Source organism: Capricornis sumatraensis, chromosome 22, assembly GCF_032405125.1.
Source record: "Capricornis sumatraensis isolate serow.1 chromosome 22, serow.2, whole genome shotgun sequence".
Lineage (NCBI taxonomy): Eukaryota > Metazoa > Chordata > Mammalia > Artiodactyla > Bovidae > Capricornis > Capricornis sumatraensis.
The window spans coordinates 48986135-49007500 of NC_091090.1; the positions used below are offsets into that span (position 1 = coordinate 48986135).

The following is a 21366-nucleotide window of genomic DNA, read 5'->3' on the forward strand; positions in this document are numbered from 1 at the left end:
AAAAGCTGGAGCTGATGGCGAGATTGCCGCGGCTATAAATCCATCACTTCCCAGGTCAGCTCTGCTAGGCGCTGGGACTAAAGGGCTGGCGGAGCGAATTCCTGGGCTAGCGCGCATGCGTCGGCAGGTAGCAACCCAGCTCTTTATGACCAGGTGAGATGTTGGTGAGCAGGTAAAAAAAGGAGGATTTGCCTAAGCGATTCCAGGGAGCGGGCCCGGCCGAGCCCTACAGCCCATGCCCGGCGGGGACCCGTCGCCAGGAGCGCCGAGCCGCGATGTCCATACTTGCCAAAATGGGGGACTGGCAGGTACGGGGGTTTGCCTTGGATGGGGCTGAGGTGGGCGGGGGTGGAGCGGAGGAGGGGGCCGGGCGGGGGGAGGCGGAGAGCAGGAGCCGTGGCCCAGGGCGGCGGAGTCGCAGGGGAGGCGCGCGGGGCAGCGCCTAGGAGTGTTCCCCGGAGAGAACGCGGGCAGGAGAAAACGGGCGCAGGCGGCGGCCGCGGCGTTGGGGGCCACGCGCGCCACCGGCCGGCCGGGCGCGGGGGAAAGTCCGGCGCACGCTCCACAGGTGGCCCCGGGGGTCACTTGTGGTTTGCGCTACAGCCGCCGCCCCCCCCCCACCCGCCCCGCCACCACCCCCCAAGTAGAAACTGGGCTGGATGACTCATTCGGGCGGGGGCAGGGCGCGGGGCGGGGGTGCGCTGCGCCGGGAGGAAGGTTCCGTGCTCGCTACGCCTCCGGTCTCGCCCTGGACCCCAAGGCTGCGCGTGAGCCGGGGCTCCCGTGCACCTGTCTCTTCTCCCGGCTCCACATTTGGGGGAACCAACAGGGCGGGAAGACTAGAGAGGGGGCCGGCTGGGCGGGTTGCGCCGGCGAGCGTGTTCTTTCGGGGGAATGCCTTAAAGAGTTTGCGCCAAGTTGAGCTTCTCACTCCGGCTAGTTCCCGTAGTTTTTTTTTTTTTTTTTTTTTCACCGCTTAGAGGTGACTGGTGGGGGGCAGTAAGTGGCGAGGGATGTGGCAGAAGGCCTAGATTTGATCGAAACCGACGCCTCCCTACGTTGGCCCGACTAGGCCGCAGGCACCGGCGAGGCCAAGTAGACTCCAGATATTTCGCTCTTTGAGCCCGGGCCCGACCTCAGCCAAGGGAGCCTTAGGTTCAGCGCCCTCCTCCTACCTTCCAGATATTTCCCTACGAAACCAGGGAGGCTCTGGCCAGGCTGGTGAGGAGGGCAGCCTCTCCCCTGTCGCCGATTTCCTAATGGGAACCGCGGGGCCCTCTTTTCGCCTTAGCCAAGGGAAGGCCTCTTGGGGCGAGATTCTGAGTGCGGAAAAGCCTGCCAGCCCATTGGAATGGAAGGCCCCGAACTTCCTAAAGAAAAGCTGAGGCCCTGCTCCTTCCGGGGCGAGTTCTTTCGCTTGTTTCAGGTTCTGGCCACGAGAAGCAAAGTTCAGAGAAGTTCAGAGAAGTCCCATCTTCATCTCGCTCTCTGGAGTCGGGAAAAGGAAGCCAACACGATGTCTTTCTTTCTTTCCTTGTACTTATTATTTTATCAGCTAGGAGGTCTTTGAAGCCTCTCCTTCCCAGTTAAACCTAAACAAGTGCAACTTCATCTCCAGAGTTAGACTTTGTGGTTTAAGGGTGCAAATCCCACTCCGAACTCAGATCTCAGGCACCCACTCTCTCCCTCTCTTGCCCTGTCGTTCTCAGGGACCTTCTTCATTCTCTTTGGAGGGTGAAGACTGGGGGCCTCTTTGAAAGCTGAGGTCTTTCGGTTTTCTCCTCAAGCCGGGTGAACTTTGCGCAGAAATCCTCGGGGTGAGAAAAGGCCAGGAGTGCAGGCCTGGCCACGGGCTGGGCCTCCAGTGAGCCCCCGCTGAGGTTTGCAGGCAGCAAGATTCCAGCCTGAAGAAGAGAGGAGTGAACCATGGGCCTGTCTCCTGGCAGGCTCAGTTTAACAAGCAGTGGGAAGCTGGGATCTCCGGTCGGGCAGGCGGCTTTGGGGTCTGTAGGGGCCAGGTCCTCCAGGTTGGGCCTTCGGGACTCCTGGGGCCCACTTGGTGGTGACCACCACCATCACCGGCGAAAATGGCAGCATCCCGTCTCCCTGGGTGTCTCTTGGTCTCTCGCAGTTGTCTCTGTCCCTCACACAGATAACCCACTCTTTTCCCAACGCCCTTTACACGCACCCAGGCCAGGCCTAGACAACCCCCCCACCCCCGCCCGACCCCTGCCGCCAGGCCTGGCGCTGCCGTCCTGGGGTCCCTGGCAGGCCGGAGCATTGACATGCAATGAAGAGGCTTGTGGTGGAAATGACGCTCACACTAGTGCGGTCTCGCTGGCTCCGGGGGCGACGGGACGCTCGCTGGGGCCTTTCTAAAGCGCTCGGCGCCGCAGAGCCCTCGGGCCCCAATCTGCACCTCAAAGACGCCCTCGGCGGGAAAACAACAACAGTTTAGCAGCCCCGGCGGGTGCGGAGCCAGAGATCCGCGGGGTTCGGGTCAGCGAAGAGGGAATGTGGATAAGACGAGGCCTTTACATGCCTTCCCCAGCCCAGAAGGAGAAAGAAAGCGAAACTTAGCTCCCCATGCGCATTGGGGGCGCTGGCGACGTGAGGGTGTACACTGCCCTGCTCCCAGCCCAGAGCGTGGCCTACAGATTGCTCTCTGGGGCTGCGGCAGCTGCTGGGAGAGTGTCGGTGCTCCAGGCGGCCTCCCTCCCGACGTCCAGCCGCTGCTGCTGGGCGGCCGCCCTGGGGGCAGCCCGCAGGGTGCGTGGCGCTAGGCTGGAAGTTGACCGTTTTTGAGGGCGGAGTACCGTGCCGAGTCTCGAGCTGGGTTCAGCCAAGAGGCTGTGCTGGTGTGCAGATGGGAAAAGGGAGTGCAAGGGAGGGCCTGGCGCCTCGGGAGGCGCCCCCTCTCCCCCACCCCCGGCTCTGAACCCCCTTCTAGCTCTGGTCGCCTTCCTAACTTAAAAGTTTTGTTGTTGTCGTTGGGAGGACGGTGGTGCTTGTGGCCTACTCTGTCAGACTTGGGGAATGGGCCGCGGTCTTTCTGGGGGGAGACTTGCCCTTGGGCAGCTTGGGGAGGAGGGGGGTCCCCCTCCTCTCGCCTTCCTTCCACCTGTTAAGCAACGCTCCTATTTGCCACAGCCTCTTACCCTCCCTCCCCCGCCCCTGCGAGGACGCCCTGAGAAAACTGGGAGGCCTGGAGTTTTGCAAGAAACAGGCCTAGACGGAATCAGAGGTCGTTACTAAAGCAACTCAGAGGCGAAACCTACTGTTGCTGGGGGTGGGGGTGGGGGTGGGGGTGGGGAGTGGTTTGCAGGATTGCAGAGGGAGAAAGAAGGTTTTTTTACGGAGGACAAACGAGGACGCTCACCGGGGGAAATTGATCCCTCTATTTCTAATGATTACATCATATCTTTTTGGGTCGTTCTTTCTTTAAATTTTGTTTCACACTAGGAAAAAAAACACGAAGCCCGAGTGGGGCGTGCAGGCCCCTGCGTGGAGCCGGGGAGCCTAGACTGGCGGACCCGAACCAGGGGGTGGCTCCCCGGCCTCCGGGTTCCGCGCCAGCCGGGCACTGCGCCGCGAGCGCGCTCGCGTTAGTGACAGCACCGAATCATGAAGGAACTCTCCCTGCTTTAATTAAAAAGGGGAATCTTGGGAAAACTGGAGCAGATTAGCACAGCAAAGGGTTGGTTCCCAGCGATTTATTTTGATGCATGCATGACACGGCACACACATGTCGGTATTTCGGCTCAACTCCAGAAGCGTGCGTGAGCCTCCGTAGGAGTTTCCGTATTCCTGTCCACATCGCACCTAGGAAGCCCTTAGCCCAAATACCACGTTGAATTATCTGTCGGCCCTAGCTTCGTACAAATGCGAGGAAAAGTATATAACCCCTGGAGCTGTCAAGCAACCTCTTCAGGGTACACTTTTTATTTTACACGCGGCAATTAAAGGATGGCAAACCCCAGCCGAGCGACTAAAGCCGTTTGGCAAAAATCTCCAACCTGGGGATTGGGGGGTGCGGGGCGGTGAAGCGCGAAGCCAATAAAACTCCCGGGGCCCTGCGGCCGGAGGTGGCGGCTGCCCGCGGCGGAGGCGATCTTTAGCCGGGCAGAAAATCCTGGAGTGATGTCGCCGGTCTTGGGTTGATGGTTATATTTAATTGAGAAAAGGAATAATCATTTCTGCTAAAATTGGACAGGGCCCGAAAGGACGGGACCGCTGGTAGAGGCAGGGATGGGGGAGAGAGGTGCTGGGAGAGCGGGGCCCCGGGAGCGGCCGCTCGGACCGTGCGCAGGGCCGGGACGAGGAGAGGAGAGAGACGACGACTCGGGCGACACGGGGCCGGGGGCGCCGGCTCAGCGGCGCGCTGCGGGGCTCAGGGGAGACTCCGTGGGCTCCCGGGCGGGCGTGCTCTCTAGGAGCGAGTTCGCGGCTCGCAGAGGCCTTTATACCTGGGTCAGAGCGGCCGGCGGCAGATTGCGGTGCTGGCGAGCAATTGGACTATTGTTGATATGCTAATGAGGCGATTAGGCTGTTGGTGAAGAGCAGGAAAAGGGAAAAGTTTCTACCATTAGAGGGAGATCTCCGAGCGCGCACGGGAGCTCCTTCCCTCCTCGCCTCCTCCTCCTCACCCTCCTCCTCCTCACCCTCCTCCTCTCCGCCCTCCCCCTCCTCCTGCGCTCGCCGCCCGCAGCCGGCACTTTGCGCTTACCCGGAGAGTAGCTCCACTTGGGTGCGAGGCGGAGAGGGGCCAAACCCATTCACGCCGATCCATGAAAATGCTTTGGAAACTGACGGACAACATCAAGTACGAGGACTGCGAGGTAAGCGCGGCGCGGGCGCAGTCTCTCCCGCGGCTGCAGGCTCGGAGCTCCGCTTCCCTCCTCTCCTCGCCGCCAGCTGCGAGAGGCGAGTGGGACAAACTTTGCCCAGCGCAGCGTCCGCCTCTCCGATTCGCCCGAGGAGCGCAGGAGAGAAGCTGGCGAGGAAGGCTGAGGACGTTCCCTTCTTTCATTCTCTTCCTCCGCAGCCCCCTGTCCCACTCCCCCCCCCACCCCGATCTTCTCCGGACCAGTTTTGAGTGTGGCTAAGGGTAGACGAGCGTGGGTTTTTGAAGTCATTGCTGGCAACTGGGCAGGCGTCTCAACTCTGCTGGTCTCTCCAACGAGCTTCTGAGGGCCCAGGTCGCCAGAAAGAGAAAGGGAAAACCCCTTTCCCTCTTTAATTCTTTGTCTCTGATCTTTAACATTCTTTATTTCTTCATTCTTTCCTTCCTTTCTACCACTCCTCCAGCCAACCCGCTTTAAAAAGGCCCCCTCCCTTTTGGAGAAGGGGTCCGCAGCCTGCGCTCTGAGCGGGGGCGCACCTCCCTGTGAGCCGGTTCCGTTTGAGAGCACTCCTCCCCCGAACGGCTGCGGGGCTTCCTCCAGTACCCTGCGTTATTCGAGAAGTTCTAGGCAGCTTCTCGCTCTGTGCTCCTGGGTCGGCGCATCCCTGGGGTGGAGGCGGGAGCCTGCTGGCCGCCGCGCCCTCGGCTGCGTGACCGTGGGAATCCCGGCGGGGCTACCCACAGCCTCCGGTGCGCGGAGCCCGCCCGGCCGATAGAGCGCGCCGCCTTGAAGCCTGTTTCAAAACCCACAGTCCCGGGAGCTCCGCTTCGCGGGGCAGCCGGGGAAACCCCGGGACCACGGGCCTGGCGGCAGCTGCCCCAGCCCCCTTCTCGCCCCCCGCTGGAAAGAGCCGATGAATCACGGGAGGGGGGCTGGGGAGGGGGCCGCTGCCAGAGACTACCTACGTAAATAGTAGGTGGCAGTCCCGGCTTTGGCTCCCCCCTCCCCCCCTTCTCTTTCTCTCTTTTTCGCATTTGGAGCTGGGAATGTGGGGCGTAGAGGTCTGTGCGGGGCGCGGCGCGGTCTTCACTTGAAATGAGACTCTGGGCTCGGGCGAACGACGTGTCCCCCGTTCCCTCCTCCTCTCCTCTCCGTGGGCTATTTTAATTCTTTTTCCTTCCCCAGTTCCTCCTGTTTCGCCCTTCCTTCCCCCTGTGAATGGGGCACGGAATGACATGCCAAGGGGTTGGTTGCTTAGCTGGGGACTCGTGGCTTGGCTGGTGCGGGGTGCAGAGACTGACTCCATGTCAGACCAGTCGCTTTGTTTTCAGGGCCCGGGGGGGGGGGGCCTTTGCGGACCGGTCGGGGTGACAACGAGCTCCTAAGCCTCCTCGGGCCGTGGCCCTGGGCTCGGGCATCCCCCTTCTCGAAGGCCGAAAGCCCCGGCGAGCGGGGTCCAAAGTGGCGCGAGGCGCCCGGGGGACCCAGGTGGGAAGCGATGAACTTGCACCCCCATAGGGGGGACCCTGTGGGGGCGCGTCGTGTGCATGTGCTTGTGAGAGCAAAGGGGAAAAGAAAAAAAAAGACGAGAAGCGAGAGGAGAAAGAGGAGAAAACAGAGCTAAGGCTGTTTCAACAACTTCGCGGTGGCGAGCGCCGGAGCAGGGATTTCGGGTTTCCGAGCCGGCTCGGCGCTGTCTAATTATTCCGGGCTCTGCAGGGACATGCAGGAGGCGAGGTGCCGCTTGTTCCGACACCCCGGCGGGCAGACTGGCAGCGGCAGCCGGGGGAGAGCGAGCCGTGTCATCCGGGGGTGCGTCGGGCGAGAGTGGCCCAGCCAGTCGGACGGGTTTGCGCCGGGAGCGGGGAGCCCGTGCCAGCGGCGCCCGGGCTGGGCCGCCTCGCGTCTCTGCGCGCCCCGGGCCGCGGTCCTGTGCCTCCCGCCAACCCCCGCCCCTCCTTCGCGAGCCCCGGCCCGGGAGAGCCGAGGGCGGGGCGGCCGGCGGCGCAGAGCGGCCGGTCCCAGGAGGCCGCGGGAAGCAAGAGAGCGGCGGCCCAGGCGAGAGTCGGACCCAGGCGGGGCACCGGGCCATGGAGAAGCCGCACGGCGGCGGGCGGTCGGACCCCGCGCCCCAGGCCCGGCTGCGGAGCGGAGGAGCCCGTGGCCGGAGAGGCCCGGCCGGCCGCAGCTCGGGGGCCGAGAGCCCTTCAAACGCCCGGCCGCGGTCTCCGGGAGCGCCCGGCCGCGCCGCGCGGCCCCCGCGGCATGCCGAGGTCTGCCCCAGCCTTTTAGGTCTGATTGTCCTCGCTCGCTTCCTCTCCCCTCCCCCTCCCCCGCGGCCTCCCCCTCCGCGCGCTCCGGCGCGGCCCCCTCCCCTCCCTTCCCCTCCCCTCCCCTCCCTCCTCCCCCCCCCTCCTCCCGGGCTCTCCCTCCCCTCTCCCCACTCCTGGCTCCTCTCTCGCGCCCACACTTTCTTTCTCACACACGCACGCAAGACACACTCTCCCCCTCTCCGCGCGCTCGCGCTCGGTCTCCCCGTCTCCCTCTTTCTCTTTCGCTTTGGCCTACCCTGCAACCTTTTAAAATGTTGCCCCTTCCCTGTGATTCGCCAGCCGCCGCGCCGCGGCCCCCCGCGCGCTCGCCCGCTCCCTCTCTCGCCCGCTTTTTGTCTCTCGCGCTGCCTCTCCCCACCTCCGATTTGCTACACTGAGGCTCCCGTCAATGGACTGCATTGAGAGCCGGCTCCGGCGCGAGTTGCCTCTCCGCTTCACGCTCGATTTCCAGGCATTCTTCCCTTATTAAGTATTCGTGTAATATTAATAGTCATGAATATCTGCTATTAGGAGGCTCCAGGAACGCTGCCCAGCGCGGTTATTAGAAGCTCAAGCGAAGCCGCGGCTCAGAAAAGAGGGGGAGACACGGATTAAGGAACACGCGCGCACACACACAGACACAGACACACACTTTTCTTTCTTTTTCTTTTTTTTTTTGCTTTTTTGCCTTTTCGGGTTTTTTTTTTTTTTTTCCCAATTTTTTAAGGAACTTTAATCCTACCCGATCGCGGCAGGATAGAGACCGTGGGTTCGACCAGCTGAAGGCGCCGCTCGAATCGGTGGTTCAAGTTCGGATGGACCAGAGCGGGGCTCGGGCGCCCGGGGGAGCGGCGGCGCGGTGACCGGAGTCCTGGGTGGCGCGGGGCGCCTTTTGTGTGGGGCGCGCTCGGGCGGCGGGGCAGCCGGGCTCTCCGCGCTTGCTTGTTGTTTTCCACCCTGACTCGTTACCCCAGACTCTTCGCAGATGTTAGTTCACAGTTTTTCAGCTATGGTGAGTCCCATCCCCACCCCCACCCCTGCCTCCTTAGGAATCCTAGTCTGAAAACCTGGGGCTGCGGAGCGAGACCTCGGGGTCCTCGCCCGGTTTTCCTTCAGGGCGCCCGCCTTTCCTCGTTTGCATTTCCCACCCCCCCTCCCCGTTTTTCTCCCTCTCTTCCATCCTTCAGTCGAACGCGGTCTCCCCCTCACCCCCGCGCGACCTCTCCCGGCTCGCACACCTACCTCGCCGCTACTTGCCCAGCGTGTTTTCTCTCCGCGTTCATCTGTATTTCCTCGCCTCTTCACTTGCTCCCGAGACGTGCTCAACATCTGATGCTTAATCCGGATGTAGGAAAAACGCTGCCCGGCGTGCCCCTTCTTCGCCCCCGGGGCCCAGGGCTGAACCTCCGAGGGTTCGCATTCCCTGGAATCAACTCCGTTCGCTTGTTTTGCAAACGAATTGCAATAGAGGAACAGAAGTCAGGCGTTTCTTCTGCCCTTTGGGGCTGGGGTGGAAGGGGCGGGGGCCTCCGCCCCGGGGCGCACCTCTCTTTTAAACCCAATATAAGGCTGAATCTTTGCATTTTAAACCTTTACTTGAAGTCCCCCTCTTCCTCGTCGCTCTCATAAATCGACTCTGTCCAGAAAAAGGCTCCTAAGTGAGGAAGCGGAAAAGACAGCCCCCAATCCCGCAGTTAAAAACCTTCTTTGAGCTGGTAATTTAAACGTGGGCTTTCCTTACAGCCCCTCTGCGAAATATGTTTCTATTTAAATAGTCATGAAATGGTAATGGTCTTTGAATGGACATGATTTTACCCCCCTCCAAATAAATGGAACAGGGTAAACAATAACGCCGTGGCGGGCAGGTTCAAACTCAGGGACAGAGAAGAGGCCGCTTCTAGCTGTTTAATATATTTACTAGGAATTTTAATTTTGCTTAAGGGAGGTTTCCCTCTGCTGCTGAGCGGGCTGTAGTCCGGGTTCTGCCTTTTTTCCCCCTTTGCAAGAAACGCCTAAGGAGAGTCTCTAATGCCCCCTCGGTTGGCATCGGTGAAAATTTCCTATGATTGGGGAAGGAAGGGCCCGTTTCGCTTTTGGAGAATTTTCTGCCAAAGCCGCGCGGTGGGTTGGTTCCTCGCGGCGGCCTGCGGCCGGGCCGGGCGGTTTCGCACGCAGCCTGGCGGAGTGGCCCGACGCCTGATGCCGTCTTCTCTCCCCTTGGCCTCGCTCTCTTCCAGGACCGTCACGACGGCGCCAGCAACGGGACGGCACGGTTGCCCCAGCTGGGCACTGTAGGTCAATCTCCCTACACGAGCGCCCCGCCGCTGTCCCATACCCCCAATGCCGACTTCCAGCCCCCCTACTTCCCCCCGCCCTACCAGCCTATCTACCCCCAGTCGCAAGATCCTTACTCCCACGTCAACGACCCCTACAGCCTGAACCCCCTGCACGCCCAGCCGCAGCCGCAGCACCCGGGCTGGCCCGGTCAGAGGCAGAGCCAGGAGTCTGGGCTCCTGCACACGCACCGGGGGCTGCCCCACCAGCTGTCGGGCCTGGATCCTCGCAGGGACTACCGGCGGCACGAGGACCTCCTGCACGGCCCCCACGGGCTTGGCTCCGGACTCGGAGACCTCCCGATCCACTCCTTACCTCACGCCATCGAGGACGTGCCGGTAAGAGGCCGCGCGCGCGCGCGGGCGGCGGGAGAGCAAACGCTGTCCCCGCTCACCCACGCCCGGGAAAGGGTCCCCCCCCTGGAACGTCCAGCCCCGGGGACTGGGCTTTCCTCCTCCCCTCTGGTTACTTTCTTCACATCTCCTTTTGTTTTATCGGGTGGACCCTTTGAGCACCCACCTAGCCAACCGCATGCCAAAGATTCAAAAGTAGTTGAGAGTTCGGCCGGGAGAACAATGGTTCGCAGAGCTCCTTCAAACAATGCCTGCGTTACCATTTATAAATCAGACTGGTGTCACCGTGGACGCTACCTTCCCCTCTCGGCGACAGTAAACTGTTTCGATTATGAGAGGATCTGATTCCACCGCTATGTCTGACGTGGGGGTTTCTCCCAGTCCTGAAAGACGTGTTAGAGTGGATCCAAAGAGCTCATTTAAATGCCCTATCGATTTAAAAGAAAGTGTAAAAGACACACGAAGAAAATTATTTTGGCCGGATTTTATGAGTGCTAGGGGGTCTTTGAAAGTTACGTGTATACCCTACCCTGATTAAAGAATACTAAGTGGCAAATCCGAACAGGAGGACATTAAATGCAGCCTTTTTTCTCTTCCTAGGGGTGCTAAGTGCTGACCTCATAAATCATTAGCTGGGTTCCCAACGCCCATCAAGACCTGCTACACCCCCATATTACTTTAATGTTTTGAGACAATTGGGCAATGCAGTCTTTGAGTTCTAATTCAGTTATCAATAAATGCAGTTTTCTATGATTTCTAAATAAGCATGGTATTAGCACATTTGCTCTTTGGCAATGCAAACCAGGCTATTGATAATTTGAAAATACTTTCTGAAATTAAATTTAAACCAGCATCTCTGCTTCAATTCTACATATTTATGGTTTCCTCACAACCTTCCTGAAATGGAATTAGAACAAGCCAATAATTTTATTAAAGCTGTAAAGGCTCTGTTAATGCTGCTTTTCTTTGGAGAGGAAATGTATCTGGATGTGATTTTTGCTAAAATGCTATTTCAAATTACTGCATCAAATATTGCAGCAATATGTCCGTTGACAGTTTAATGATTACTGCATTAGATTGCAAAGAAAATGGTCAGATGAACTTACCTGCTTGCTTGGTGAATTTAAAACATTATTTAAGTTACATAGGGAAATAGAAAATTTATTACATCTCTCATTTGGCCTAGTTAATCACTGAAATTTGTTGGTTATGTTTAGCAGCCTAGCATGGAAAGCAGGAAAGTAGGCATTTGATCCAGTGTGGGGTTTAGTAAGTCTTGTGTGCATGCATATGTGTGTATTTTCATACATGGTTTTAGAAACATATTACACAGTGCGTTTCTTGGAAAGTAAAATTGAGAGGTGGAATAGTTGGGAGAAGGGCCATTAAAAGACAAACTTGGAAGTTGTGACCATTTGATCTTCCCCTTCCCGAAGAGTCTCTGAGTCCTGATCCTAGTCTGCTCCTTGGAAATATTTGAATTGCAAAATAACGTTGCTAGCTTTTTAAACCTACTGTGAATTAGAATTGCTCTACTTTGCAAAAAATTGCAAAGTGGCTGGTGTGAATTCTTAACACCTGTATAGTCTCTCTTTGTGGTGAAATTGGCCTATAGGAGAAATTAACCAAAAGATCAAATAAAAACAAGGAAACCCAGTTGCTGCTCTTCCCCTTTCCTCCCCCAACCTTTTAAGAGAAAATTCTTTCAGAGGAATTTGGGTCAGGAAAAGGGTTGTTTTCAATTTTCCCATTGCTGCAACAGTTAACCTTTAATGAGAACGAACGCCAAATATTTAAGAAAATCAAATCGATGGTGAAAATTATTTAATCATTAATATCTCGGTGGGGTTTTAAACTTAACAGTCTTCCCTGTATGGACAAGGTCTAGAAATAACACAAATAAAAGTATTATGCCACACTACATTTACTTTATGGGTTTAGGGTGCATGCATAAAGGGATCATATTTCCCCATATAGTTAAAACACAAGAACTGCAGCAGTAGTCATTTCTGAACATTTCTCAATTTAATTATACTTAAATCCAGAAGCACTTTAGGCAAGTTACAAATGAGAGCATTGAGTATAATAAAACCTGTAATAAAGCAACTTAGTACCATCCACCCGGAATCATTGCGATCAGGCACAATTAACAGGAGCATAAATCCAAGACAGAATGGAAAATGTTCGAATCAGTATTATTGTTGGACAAAGACTAGAGAAGGAAGTAATAGTTTTTTTAAATGGTAATGTCTGCGTTTGGTAATGATTGCGAAATCTTCTATCTCAGCAGCCCTGGTGCTAATTTGTAAACACAGCCAGACATTATATTGCCTGTCAGTTTCTGCATTAGAAAACATGATTTCATTTTACTTTCTAATCACGTTTTGACTGTAGCACACGTATACCCACCCATATGTAAAAAAAAAAAAAAAAAAAAAGGAAGAAAGAAGGCCACACTAACAGATCTGCTGTTGGACACAGCAGGGAAACCTCAAAGGCTCCCCCCTCCCTTCATCGTTTTCATATCCAATTCGATATTTGATATTCAATTTAGACAGTAGTCCTTACATTTTTTGTTCGTTTCTCTGTAAGTGAAGGTGCACAGACACGTCGGCTCTTTATTGCGTCCCCTAAAACGTTTTCGGTGCTCCCAGGCCACTCCCGCCTCTGTCATTTCTATTGTGTTTCTCTGGCTTTTGCTGCCTGAACAGTGGAATCGCTGAAGTCCGAAGCCGCTGAGGCGCCAAACTAAAGCTAGGTGTATTTTGAAAGGTTGAGCAGGCTGTGAGAAAGATTAGGTGTTCCCAAACTCGATTTAATTTCCAAAGAAAGTTTTGTTCCCCACTCCCACCTCCTTCAAATGTGGATTATTTGCTGGGGGTAGAGAAATTGGCTGTGGGTGTACAGTGAAACCCTCTTGAGCTGCAAAGCTCCAAATTCCAATAAGCCAAGATGAGATGTTTATATATAAATGTCACCAGATGGGAGGGGGGATTTCGATTCTACGCCTTCCCCTCCCCCTACCTTGCGCGAAATATTCATTTCCTTTTGTTTTGATTATACACTTACATCCATGTGTATCCTTTTGTTGCAGCATGTAGAAGACCCGGGTATTAACATCCCAGATCAAACTGTAATTAAGAAAGGTAAGCCATTTCCTTCTGCATTCCAAGCATGTCCTTACAGGCACAGTGTTATTTAAAAGAACTTGCAGAGGTGTATTTATTTTTTTCAAGTAGGATTTCCTAAAGGCTCAGAATTATCGAATAGATAGGCATAGAACAGCAATGCTCAAATGATTTAGTAATGGCAACAGGCTATCTTTGTTCTGATTTATGACTTGACCATTTAATTTAGTTTAATGATATCTGGACAAACATGAAATGTGTAATAGTTGAGCAGATTTGGAAGTGGCATTTCAATTTTGAAACAGCTTTAACAGTTTAGTTAATCCACTGCCTGAGTGGCCATGAGTGTTATAGGAAGCGCATCATGCTAACAACGATGCAAGTAATTTAGTATTAATATGGGGGCAGATGATAAAGACAGCACTCCTTAGCAGAGGGGGGAAAAAACCTTTCAAGTTCTTATACTGAATTTCTCATTAGGTGTTGAAGGGTTTTTTAAACTTTGTGAATTAGGTTAGCAAAAATTTGGCTTTTGGTTAAAATGAGCCTCTTGAAGATGTCAGGTTTATTAGCATAATTGTTCTGAGCAAAAATTGTTTTTTAAAAGTGTCAAGTGATTTGGATAGATTTGTAATTTATGTTGCATTTAGTGAGTAAAATAAAGTTTACTGGATTAAATGCTATTCACAGCAGCTTTTTCCCCCGCCTTGGTTATAGTGGCAACGTTACATTTCAGGATTCAAGGCACCACCAGAGAATGATGCTATATAAAACTGTTCTCATTTCTAACCCCAATCAGTATATTGTTAGCGAGTTTAAAGTTTCATTTTTGCATCTGTGAAGTCTTTGTCACGTCAAATTAGATGTGCAAAGGATAAATCTTAAGAGATGCTCTTTCCAAGTCGACATGATAATTGGCTCTTTTATTAGTAATCTCTCAAGAGTTCGTTTAACTCCTATTGTCTCTATTAGCCTCCCCAGAGCTATTAATGTCACAAGTGATCTATCCAAAACCTAGAGACCCCCCTCCCTATACGTCTAAAATATCCCTATTAAAGAGAGAGTACTGAGATAAGCATGTATTATGTAGTATGTCTCCATGTGGAATTTTAATACAAATCATACTGTATTTAAATGGTTGTGAATGCATCTGAATTATATTGGTGTTAGAAATGTAACGTGTTGGTCCACTTCCTGCTGGCCTTGAATTTTTTTTTCCCCCCAAGTATGGGGGAATCCAACAATGAAGAGCTTGTGATTTAAACTAGTAAGAATATATCCTCCCCCCAAGGCGCTTAAGCGTAGGGACTGTTAACTCTTTGCTCGTCAAGGAACACATTGCTAGTATTCCATGGTAGGCCTGTTTATCCTGTTTTTTTTTTTTTTTCTCAATTCAAAACTGGGCTTGGCATGGACTTCCAAAACCCCTTTTCACAGATAAACGTAAAGGGGAGGGGGGGAAGGAAAGGACTATTTATCAAAAGGCTGGGGCGTGTGCGCTGTGTGACAACTTGAATCCACCACTTCTCGGCTTGGGTGCCACGACTGAGATGCTCATTTTTACAGGCAGCTTTAGCCGTGGAGACTCTTGGCTGATTTTAATTATGGGTCTTTGAACAGTTTCTCCCCAACACTGAAGAAGCCCTCGCCTCCCCCGCACCCCACCCTGAATGCACACGGGGCTTTTTTCTCGGCTCTGGGCCCAGTGTCCTCCGATGCGGAGAGGCGAGAGGGTCACCGCCTCACCAGCACCTCTAAACAGCACCCCAGCAGTTAAAGGGCGAAGGGGTCCCGGCGGAAGGACGGGCCGGGCTGGCGGGGCGGGGTCGCCGGGGGGGGGGGGGGGGACGCGCCGAGGGGCTCAGGCTTCCACTCCCGACAGGGATGGAGCCGGAGGGACTAGGGGAGGTGGGGAAAGAGCCATGGGATTTTCGGGGCTGGAGGAGAAGCGGGTGAAGGGGGGTTGGTGGCGGCGCAGGCCTGGGGCGAGGGGCGCGGGGCTCCACAGGGCTCCCCGGCGCCCACACGCGGCCTCCCCATGTGTCTCCGCAGGCCCCGTGTCCCTGTCCAAGTCCAACAGCAACGCCGTCTCCTCCATCCCCATCAACAAGGACAACCTCTTCGGCGGCGTCGTGAACCCCAACGAAGTCTTCTGTTCAGTTCCGGGTCGCCTCTCGCTCCTCAGCTCCACCTCGAAGTACAAGGTCACGGTGGCGGAAGTACAGCGGCGCCTCTCACCGCCCGAGTGTCTCAACGCTTCGCTGCTGGGCGGAGTGCTGAGGAGGTGAGGCCCGGCACGGCCCCGCCCATCCCCGCCCCGCAGCCGTGAAGAGAGGGGCGGGGGGGAAGCACTGCGCCTGCGCCGGGGCGGTGACGCCAACGGGCTTCGCGCCAGGGCCCGCCCTCCGCGGGAAAAGAAAGGGGCGGGGAGAAAGAGCGTAGAACCGAGTGGGTGGGTGCTGGGGGTGGGGTGGGCGGGGCGAGGCGACGCGCGCCTGCGCACTCCGCCGCTTTCCCGCCCGCGCGCGCGGGCTCCGTCGTTCCAGGGGCGCACGGCCGGCGCGGCGCGCTCACCCGGCGCTCGGCCGTCCCCCGCCCCTCCCCGCGCGCACGCGCAGCTCGCTCCGCGGCGGACTCAGTCCCGGCCGCGGCAGCCGCGGGGCGCCGTGCATCCGCCTGTTCCCTCCTCGCGCCCGTGTCGAAGGCCTAGGAAAACTTCATCTCGGGCTGCTCACTTTGCCTTGCCTGCATGCAGGGTCTCTGATCGCAGAGGGCTTGCGGCCCTTGAATAGGGTTTTAAGCAGAAGACGATGGTTTTAGAGTCAGCGCGCCACGCGCCCGCGTCCCCGTCCCCCCAGGCTTCACGGGCCCGAGGGACTTGCACTAATAATTCGGATGCGCCGCGTCCGCACGTGCCGCGTCCGCACGTGCCAGCCTGCGTGCAAGGCACGGTTACGTGCTTTTTGTGCGGTCGCTACCTACGACTGCATGTTGCTTACGTGGTCAGGAATTCTCATCTCAACGCGCGCGAGGTTGGAATGATTCGTTTCCTAGATAAGATTTTTTGAGGGTCAGCGAGGTGAAGCACCTTCCCTGAGGGCAGTTTGTCCCTCCTGTGGGCTTTTTACTTCTTGGGGTCCCAGCCAGGGTTGTGTGTGGTGGGTCTTGCGTTGAACAGTCCCAGATATTTCCTACTTCTTTCTAGTTTTTAATAAGAAAGTGGGCCCCAAACTTCATTCTTTGACGTGTATACATATAGCTGTATATAGACCCGGAGTTCTGCTGTGATGGGTATATCCTATACAAGGCTTACAGAACCATTTTTGGACAGATTTTAGCATCAGCTGTTCTACTCTTTTCTTCCTCCACAGTCATTTGCTGTCCCTTTGTAATCTTTCACTGACGCATCTAAATCTGCCGCTGCCTCTTCCTACCCCTTCCCCCATCCCCAGTATTGGAGACTGTTTACCTAGGGGAGTATAATCTAATCCACACAATTAAAGAGCACTTGAGTAGGGAATAAAATCTGAAATTAATTAATTTGCTGTTTTATTTAAACAATTTATCTTAACCACTTTCTGATTATGGGAGTCTATTTAGACATCTATTTAGAACCACCTCCACTGTCTCTGAATTCAGTGACATTTGTAAAGGCTGATATCAACTTTTGACATTTCCAGTTAGACTGGTGACATGGCATGTAAACAGTTGGTGAAATGAATTTCCCACTGGGGCTGAAGCCGAGCAAGAAACCTGAGAGTGATGATAACTTTGGTTACTCTGAACAGGCTCACGGCAGATCTAGCAAAGACAATTTAAAGACCCCATTGGGATTTGTGTGATTGTAACAACAGGGAAAATATACAGTAATCAGTTGAACTCAAAAATACTTCACACCCTGGAGATGAGAACTGTGTTTATTTGTTTGTGGTTCTTCTTTAGAGAGTTGGGAAATCAAAACCTTCTAACCTGCCACCATAGTTGCAGTAATAAATGAACACAGAGGGTGCTTTACAGTTTAGCAAGCATGCATCTCCTATGATCTTTCCTTCCCAGGTTTCCTTTCCCTATATATCTAGGGGCCAGGATTCTTAATTTTTAAAAGCGAATTTTAGGAAGTTGTCAAAATGACTACAGTGGGATGCAGAGCAACTGAATGTTTTCTAAATCCATTTCTCACATATATTTGTGAAACAGGGCGAAGTCTAAAAATGGAGGAAGATCTTTAAGAGAAAAACTGGACAAAATAGGATTAAATCTGCCAGCAGGGAGGCGTAAAGCTGCCAATGTCACCCTGCTCACATCACTAGTAGAGGGTAAGCGAGTTCCCTTGCTAACAAGAAGGGAAGTTTCTCCTGGGAAAGTGGGTGCTATTCAATGGCCAGATGTTTGGTTATATTTTGTGTCAATTGTGCAGTTTCATTTTTTTCCAGAGAACGTAGCTGGAAGTGAACAGAATTCTTGCATGTGAAAAAACTATTTGCATTTAGTCCTGTCCTCCTTTCCTCTTCCCCTCTGCTACCAAATTACACCCCCTGCCCCAGCCCAGTTTTGACCTAAACAATGTGAAAATTTAAGAACTGCATACTCTTCAAGTTCCTGTCTCCTTTATGGAGCTCAGCAGTAAATCACTTAAGCTACTCTGACATCTGCGTTTGAGAAATGCGTGACCATTACTTCCTGAATTAATTTGGGAATCTTTGACCTGCATCCTGATTTAAGACCATCCTGAAAGCTCAGGGTTATATGCCCTTTCAGCTTTTTGTTTTCCAAACATATGCTCCCTTATCTCTCATTTAATTGTGCTTCTCTACTGGAGAGGAAGAAAAATGAACAGTTCTAGACTTTGAGTTATTTGGATGGGAAAAGAAAAAAGAAATAAGCATTGCAAAAAGTTTCTCATGACAGTTTTTTAAGCGCACACACACACACACACACACACACACACAGAGGCTTCTAAACCCCTCAAAACAAAAGCTCACCCTGTCCTCACTCCCTTTCGATATATGCCACAGTCCAGTTATGGTAGTCACATTCGTACCTCCTCCAGATCCTTGTTAAGTTTGTCTGATACTAAATTGGCTAAAGTTTGGGTGTGTTGGAATGAATGTATAATTCTCTTGCATTTTCCTTTGTGTTCTGTTGGAAATGTCTCATGCCAATAGGAAAAAAGGGAACTTAAGTTATGGTGCAGATTTCAAAACCACCATTTATATTTAAAGATGGCACTTTATCTTACTTATATCTTGTGTTTGAGAAGATATTGTATAACAGTTCAGGTTCTCGCATTGTAAATTTTTAAAATATTTAAAAACACAAATTTGAGGAGAAATCCTGTGAACCATTTGTTAATGGTGTCAAAAATGATAACTCATGTAACTGTTAAGGAATAAGCAATCGTTCAGTTGCAGAAACTTATCTACAGTAGCACTGTATTAAAAATAATACCGGTGCCCTGGGAACCCACCATTCAGACCCCGAAAGCAAAAAATAGTAGTAATGATTTTGGGTGTAGTGTGCATGGGTCTGGGGGTTGAGTCCCATAGCAGGGAGGCAGTTTCTGGAGAACTGTTATTGTTTGTGATCCGCTCCATTTTATGGAAACAAGCTCCGCGGAGAGGGCTTTGATGCTCTAATTGGCGCATGCGTTCTTCCGGAGCTGGAGCTAATGGCAGGAAGCCCTGCAGTAAAAACCAACTGGTTCAGGAAATTAAAACCAAAGATTTGAAAATCAACAACACAGACAGACTCAGTGGAGTGACCCTCAAATCCTCTTGGTTAATCGGTTTGGATGAACAGATAATTATATGCGATAAAGTTAAAATGTAAACCCTGAGTCGTTCCCTTGCAGAAAAGCTCAAGAAGTAATTATGAATATCATTTTATGAACACGTTGATAGGTGTGAGGCTGGGACACAAGAAATGTTTTAAAAGAGAAGGTGGGAGAATGTCATCAGGGTGGGGGATGAGGCTGTGTGGGGAGGTGATGGAATCTACATTTTCAAATCATCTTGGCCTTCTAGGGTAAGTGGCCATTTTCCCTGAGAAATGCATCTGCTAGAACCCTACAGAGAAGGAAAGAAAATGCCTGAAGTGGGGAAACAAGTCGTTTGTGTTTCCTGCGACAGCTGGGTTAAGAAAATAAGGGAGCTGGAAGTCTTGATCCCAGCTTTTTTCATTCTTTTGCCCTCTCCTTCCTCCTCTTGCCAGGGGAAGCTGTCCACCTAGCCAGGGACTTTGGGTACGTGTGCGAAACCGAATTTCCTGCCAAAGCAGTAGCTGAATTTCTCAACCGACAACATTCCGATCCCAATGAGCAAGTGACAAGAAAAAACATGCTCCTGGCTACAAAGTAAGACATTTACCTCTTCGGGGTCTCTGTGTCTCACTGTCAAAGAGAAACATCAAAATCGTCTTTGCTCTCACTTTTGGCCTCTTTTCCTTTTGTGTTAATCAGTTTTGTTGTTGTAAACGCTGAAATTACAACACAATCTTATAAACCATGATGGAGCTTAAAGAGGAAATACAAGGAAGATTATGAGTGCGTATTTCCCTCTTTCCCCTCCCTTCTGCCCTACCTTCTCATTTAAAAAAAAAAAAAAAAAAGAGCATGTATGGGAATGGGGTATAGTGGGGATGTGAGGGAAGCTGAGTGTGGCTTTGTGACTGTTACTTCAGGAAAACCAGAACCAGGTTCTTAAAGGAGTGGACAGACTTGCCTGTGTCAGTTTTTGTCTCTTATCAATAGGTTCTCCAAGGGCAAGGATTAAGCTAGTGGCTTGCAAAATGTTCGGGTCAGAAGCTGGCCTAGTTTCCACCCTAATCCCTTCTCCCATTTCTTGCCTTGCTTTCTCGACCTCCTCAAAAGTGCTGCACACTCACAGCCCACAAGTTCTAGCCTACAGGCGAGATGTCAAATCAGTTTCAAAATGGCCCAAGTTATATTCCCATTGGTGCCTGGGCTGAATAGGCTTCTCCAGGTGGTGTGTGAAAAGAAAATGACTGTTTTGATATGTTTTCTGGAAATTAAAAGGCTTGTTTGGAAGCCCGTAATTATCAAAGATGATGTCCCAGGAGGGCTTGGATCCAGAGGGCAGAGGCTGAGGCCTCTGGCTGGGCACTTTCTAGCCTGGGGAGACATCAACTGGCCTTGGGGGAGGCAGCCAGCCAGTACTCCCCATTCTGCCTCCCTCCTGTGGAGCCCCCAATCCAAAGCCCCCACCCAAAGGCTGCTGCTGCCTCGGGAAGGCCCCAGCCAGTCCTAGCTTTCCAGATTCAGAGACTGAACTACCCCTGTAGGCCTCATCGCCTGTATTTCAACTTTTCCCTCTTCTCTTAGCTTCCTAAGCACACCCACACTCACAGTTTTACCTAGACATTTTTTTTGGTGGTGGTGCGTGGGGGGTGGTGGGGGTGGGGGTGGGGATGCATGGGAAAGGAGGTGGCAGGGGAGATTGAAATGTCTATATCTGCTTCCCCAAACCACTGAATTATCCCCACACTTGGGTATTCAAGTGCCTTTTATTTTTTAAGAGTAAAGCAATCCCGAGAAAAGTTTTGCCTTCCTTGTCCACACCCACCCTGATTTGAAGGTGAATGAGTGGAGAATTCATGCCCCCAGACCTCAGACTGCTGAGGTCACGCTGGAAGGTCAGGGAAGAGGGTCTCTACAGTATTTTGAGCAGGACAGCTGATGGGTGCAGGCTATTGGCTGTGGAAGAGATGCTTGTGTTTCTGACTCCCTGCCTTTCCTACTCACCTTCCTTTCTCTCCAGATGGGTAAAGTGTCTTCCTATGTCAGGGATGCCTGGTGTGAGTGAGAAATGGGGGTTAGAAATTTGGTTCAGGACTTCCCTGGCAGTCCAGTGGTTAGGACTCTGTGCTTCCACTGCAGGGGGCACCGGGTTCGATTCCTGGTGTGGGAACTAAGAGTCCACATGCCACAGGGCGCAGCAAAGGAAAAAAAAAAGTTTGGTGCAGCTGAGAGGTGAGAGACAGGTGGAAAGAGAGAGGGGGGCGTTAGTGGAAGTGTGTAAGGAGCAGGAGATGTGTGGATGGCTCCTGAGAGGTGGCTGGGTCTCCCCAGCTGTGCCCTGCACCCCTGGTCTGTCTCTGGGGCCCTGAGTCAGGTCAGCTGTCCTGCAGACAGCTGGTTGCAGAGAGGAAGGTTTTGTCTCGCTGCTGGTTGTGCTCCCATGGAGCCTCACGCCCTGTCTCTCTGCCCTGCTTGCGCTGCAGACAGATCTGCAAAGAGTTCACCGACCTGCTGGCCCAGGACCGATCGCCCCTGGGGAACTCGCGGCCCAACCCCATCCTGGAGCCGGGCATCCAGAGCTGTTTGACCCACTTCAACCTCATCTCCCACGGCTTCGGCAGCCCGGCGGTGTGCGCCGCG

General features: G+C 53.2%; 1 protein-coding gene across 3 annotated transcripts in view; it reads left to right on the top strand.

Annotated features, from left to right (window-relative positions):
* The first annotated feature begins 275 nt into the window (after positions 1-275).
* TFAP2A (transcription factor AP-2 alpha) overlaps positions 276-21366 on the top strand; it is a 21223-nt gene continuing 132 nt past the window's right edge. Inside the window, exons 1-7 of one of the 3 annotated variants that reach the window (XM_068960635.1) lie at positions 276-308; positions 9394-9828; positions 12938-12989; positions 15024-15255; positions 17169-17287; positions 19182-19323; positions 21210-21366. The exon at positions 21210-21366 is cut by the window's right edge and continues 132 nt beyond it. In XM_068960635.1, the coding sequence (XP_068816736.1) occupies positions 276-308; positions 9394-9828; positions 12938-12989; positions 15024-15255; positions 17169-17287; positions 19182-19323; positions 21210-21366 (1170 nt within the window). Of the gene's footprint in view, positions 309-4787; positions 4839-8141; positions 8169-9393; positions 9829-12937; positions 12990-15023; positions 15256-17168; positions 17288-19181; positions 19324-21209 lie in introns of those variants that run through there. The other 2 variants (XM_068960634.1, XM_068960636.1) reach the window with 2 other exon arrangements.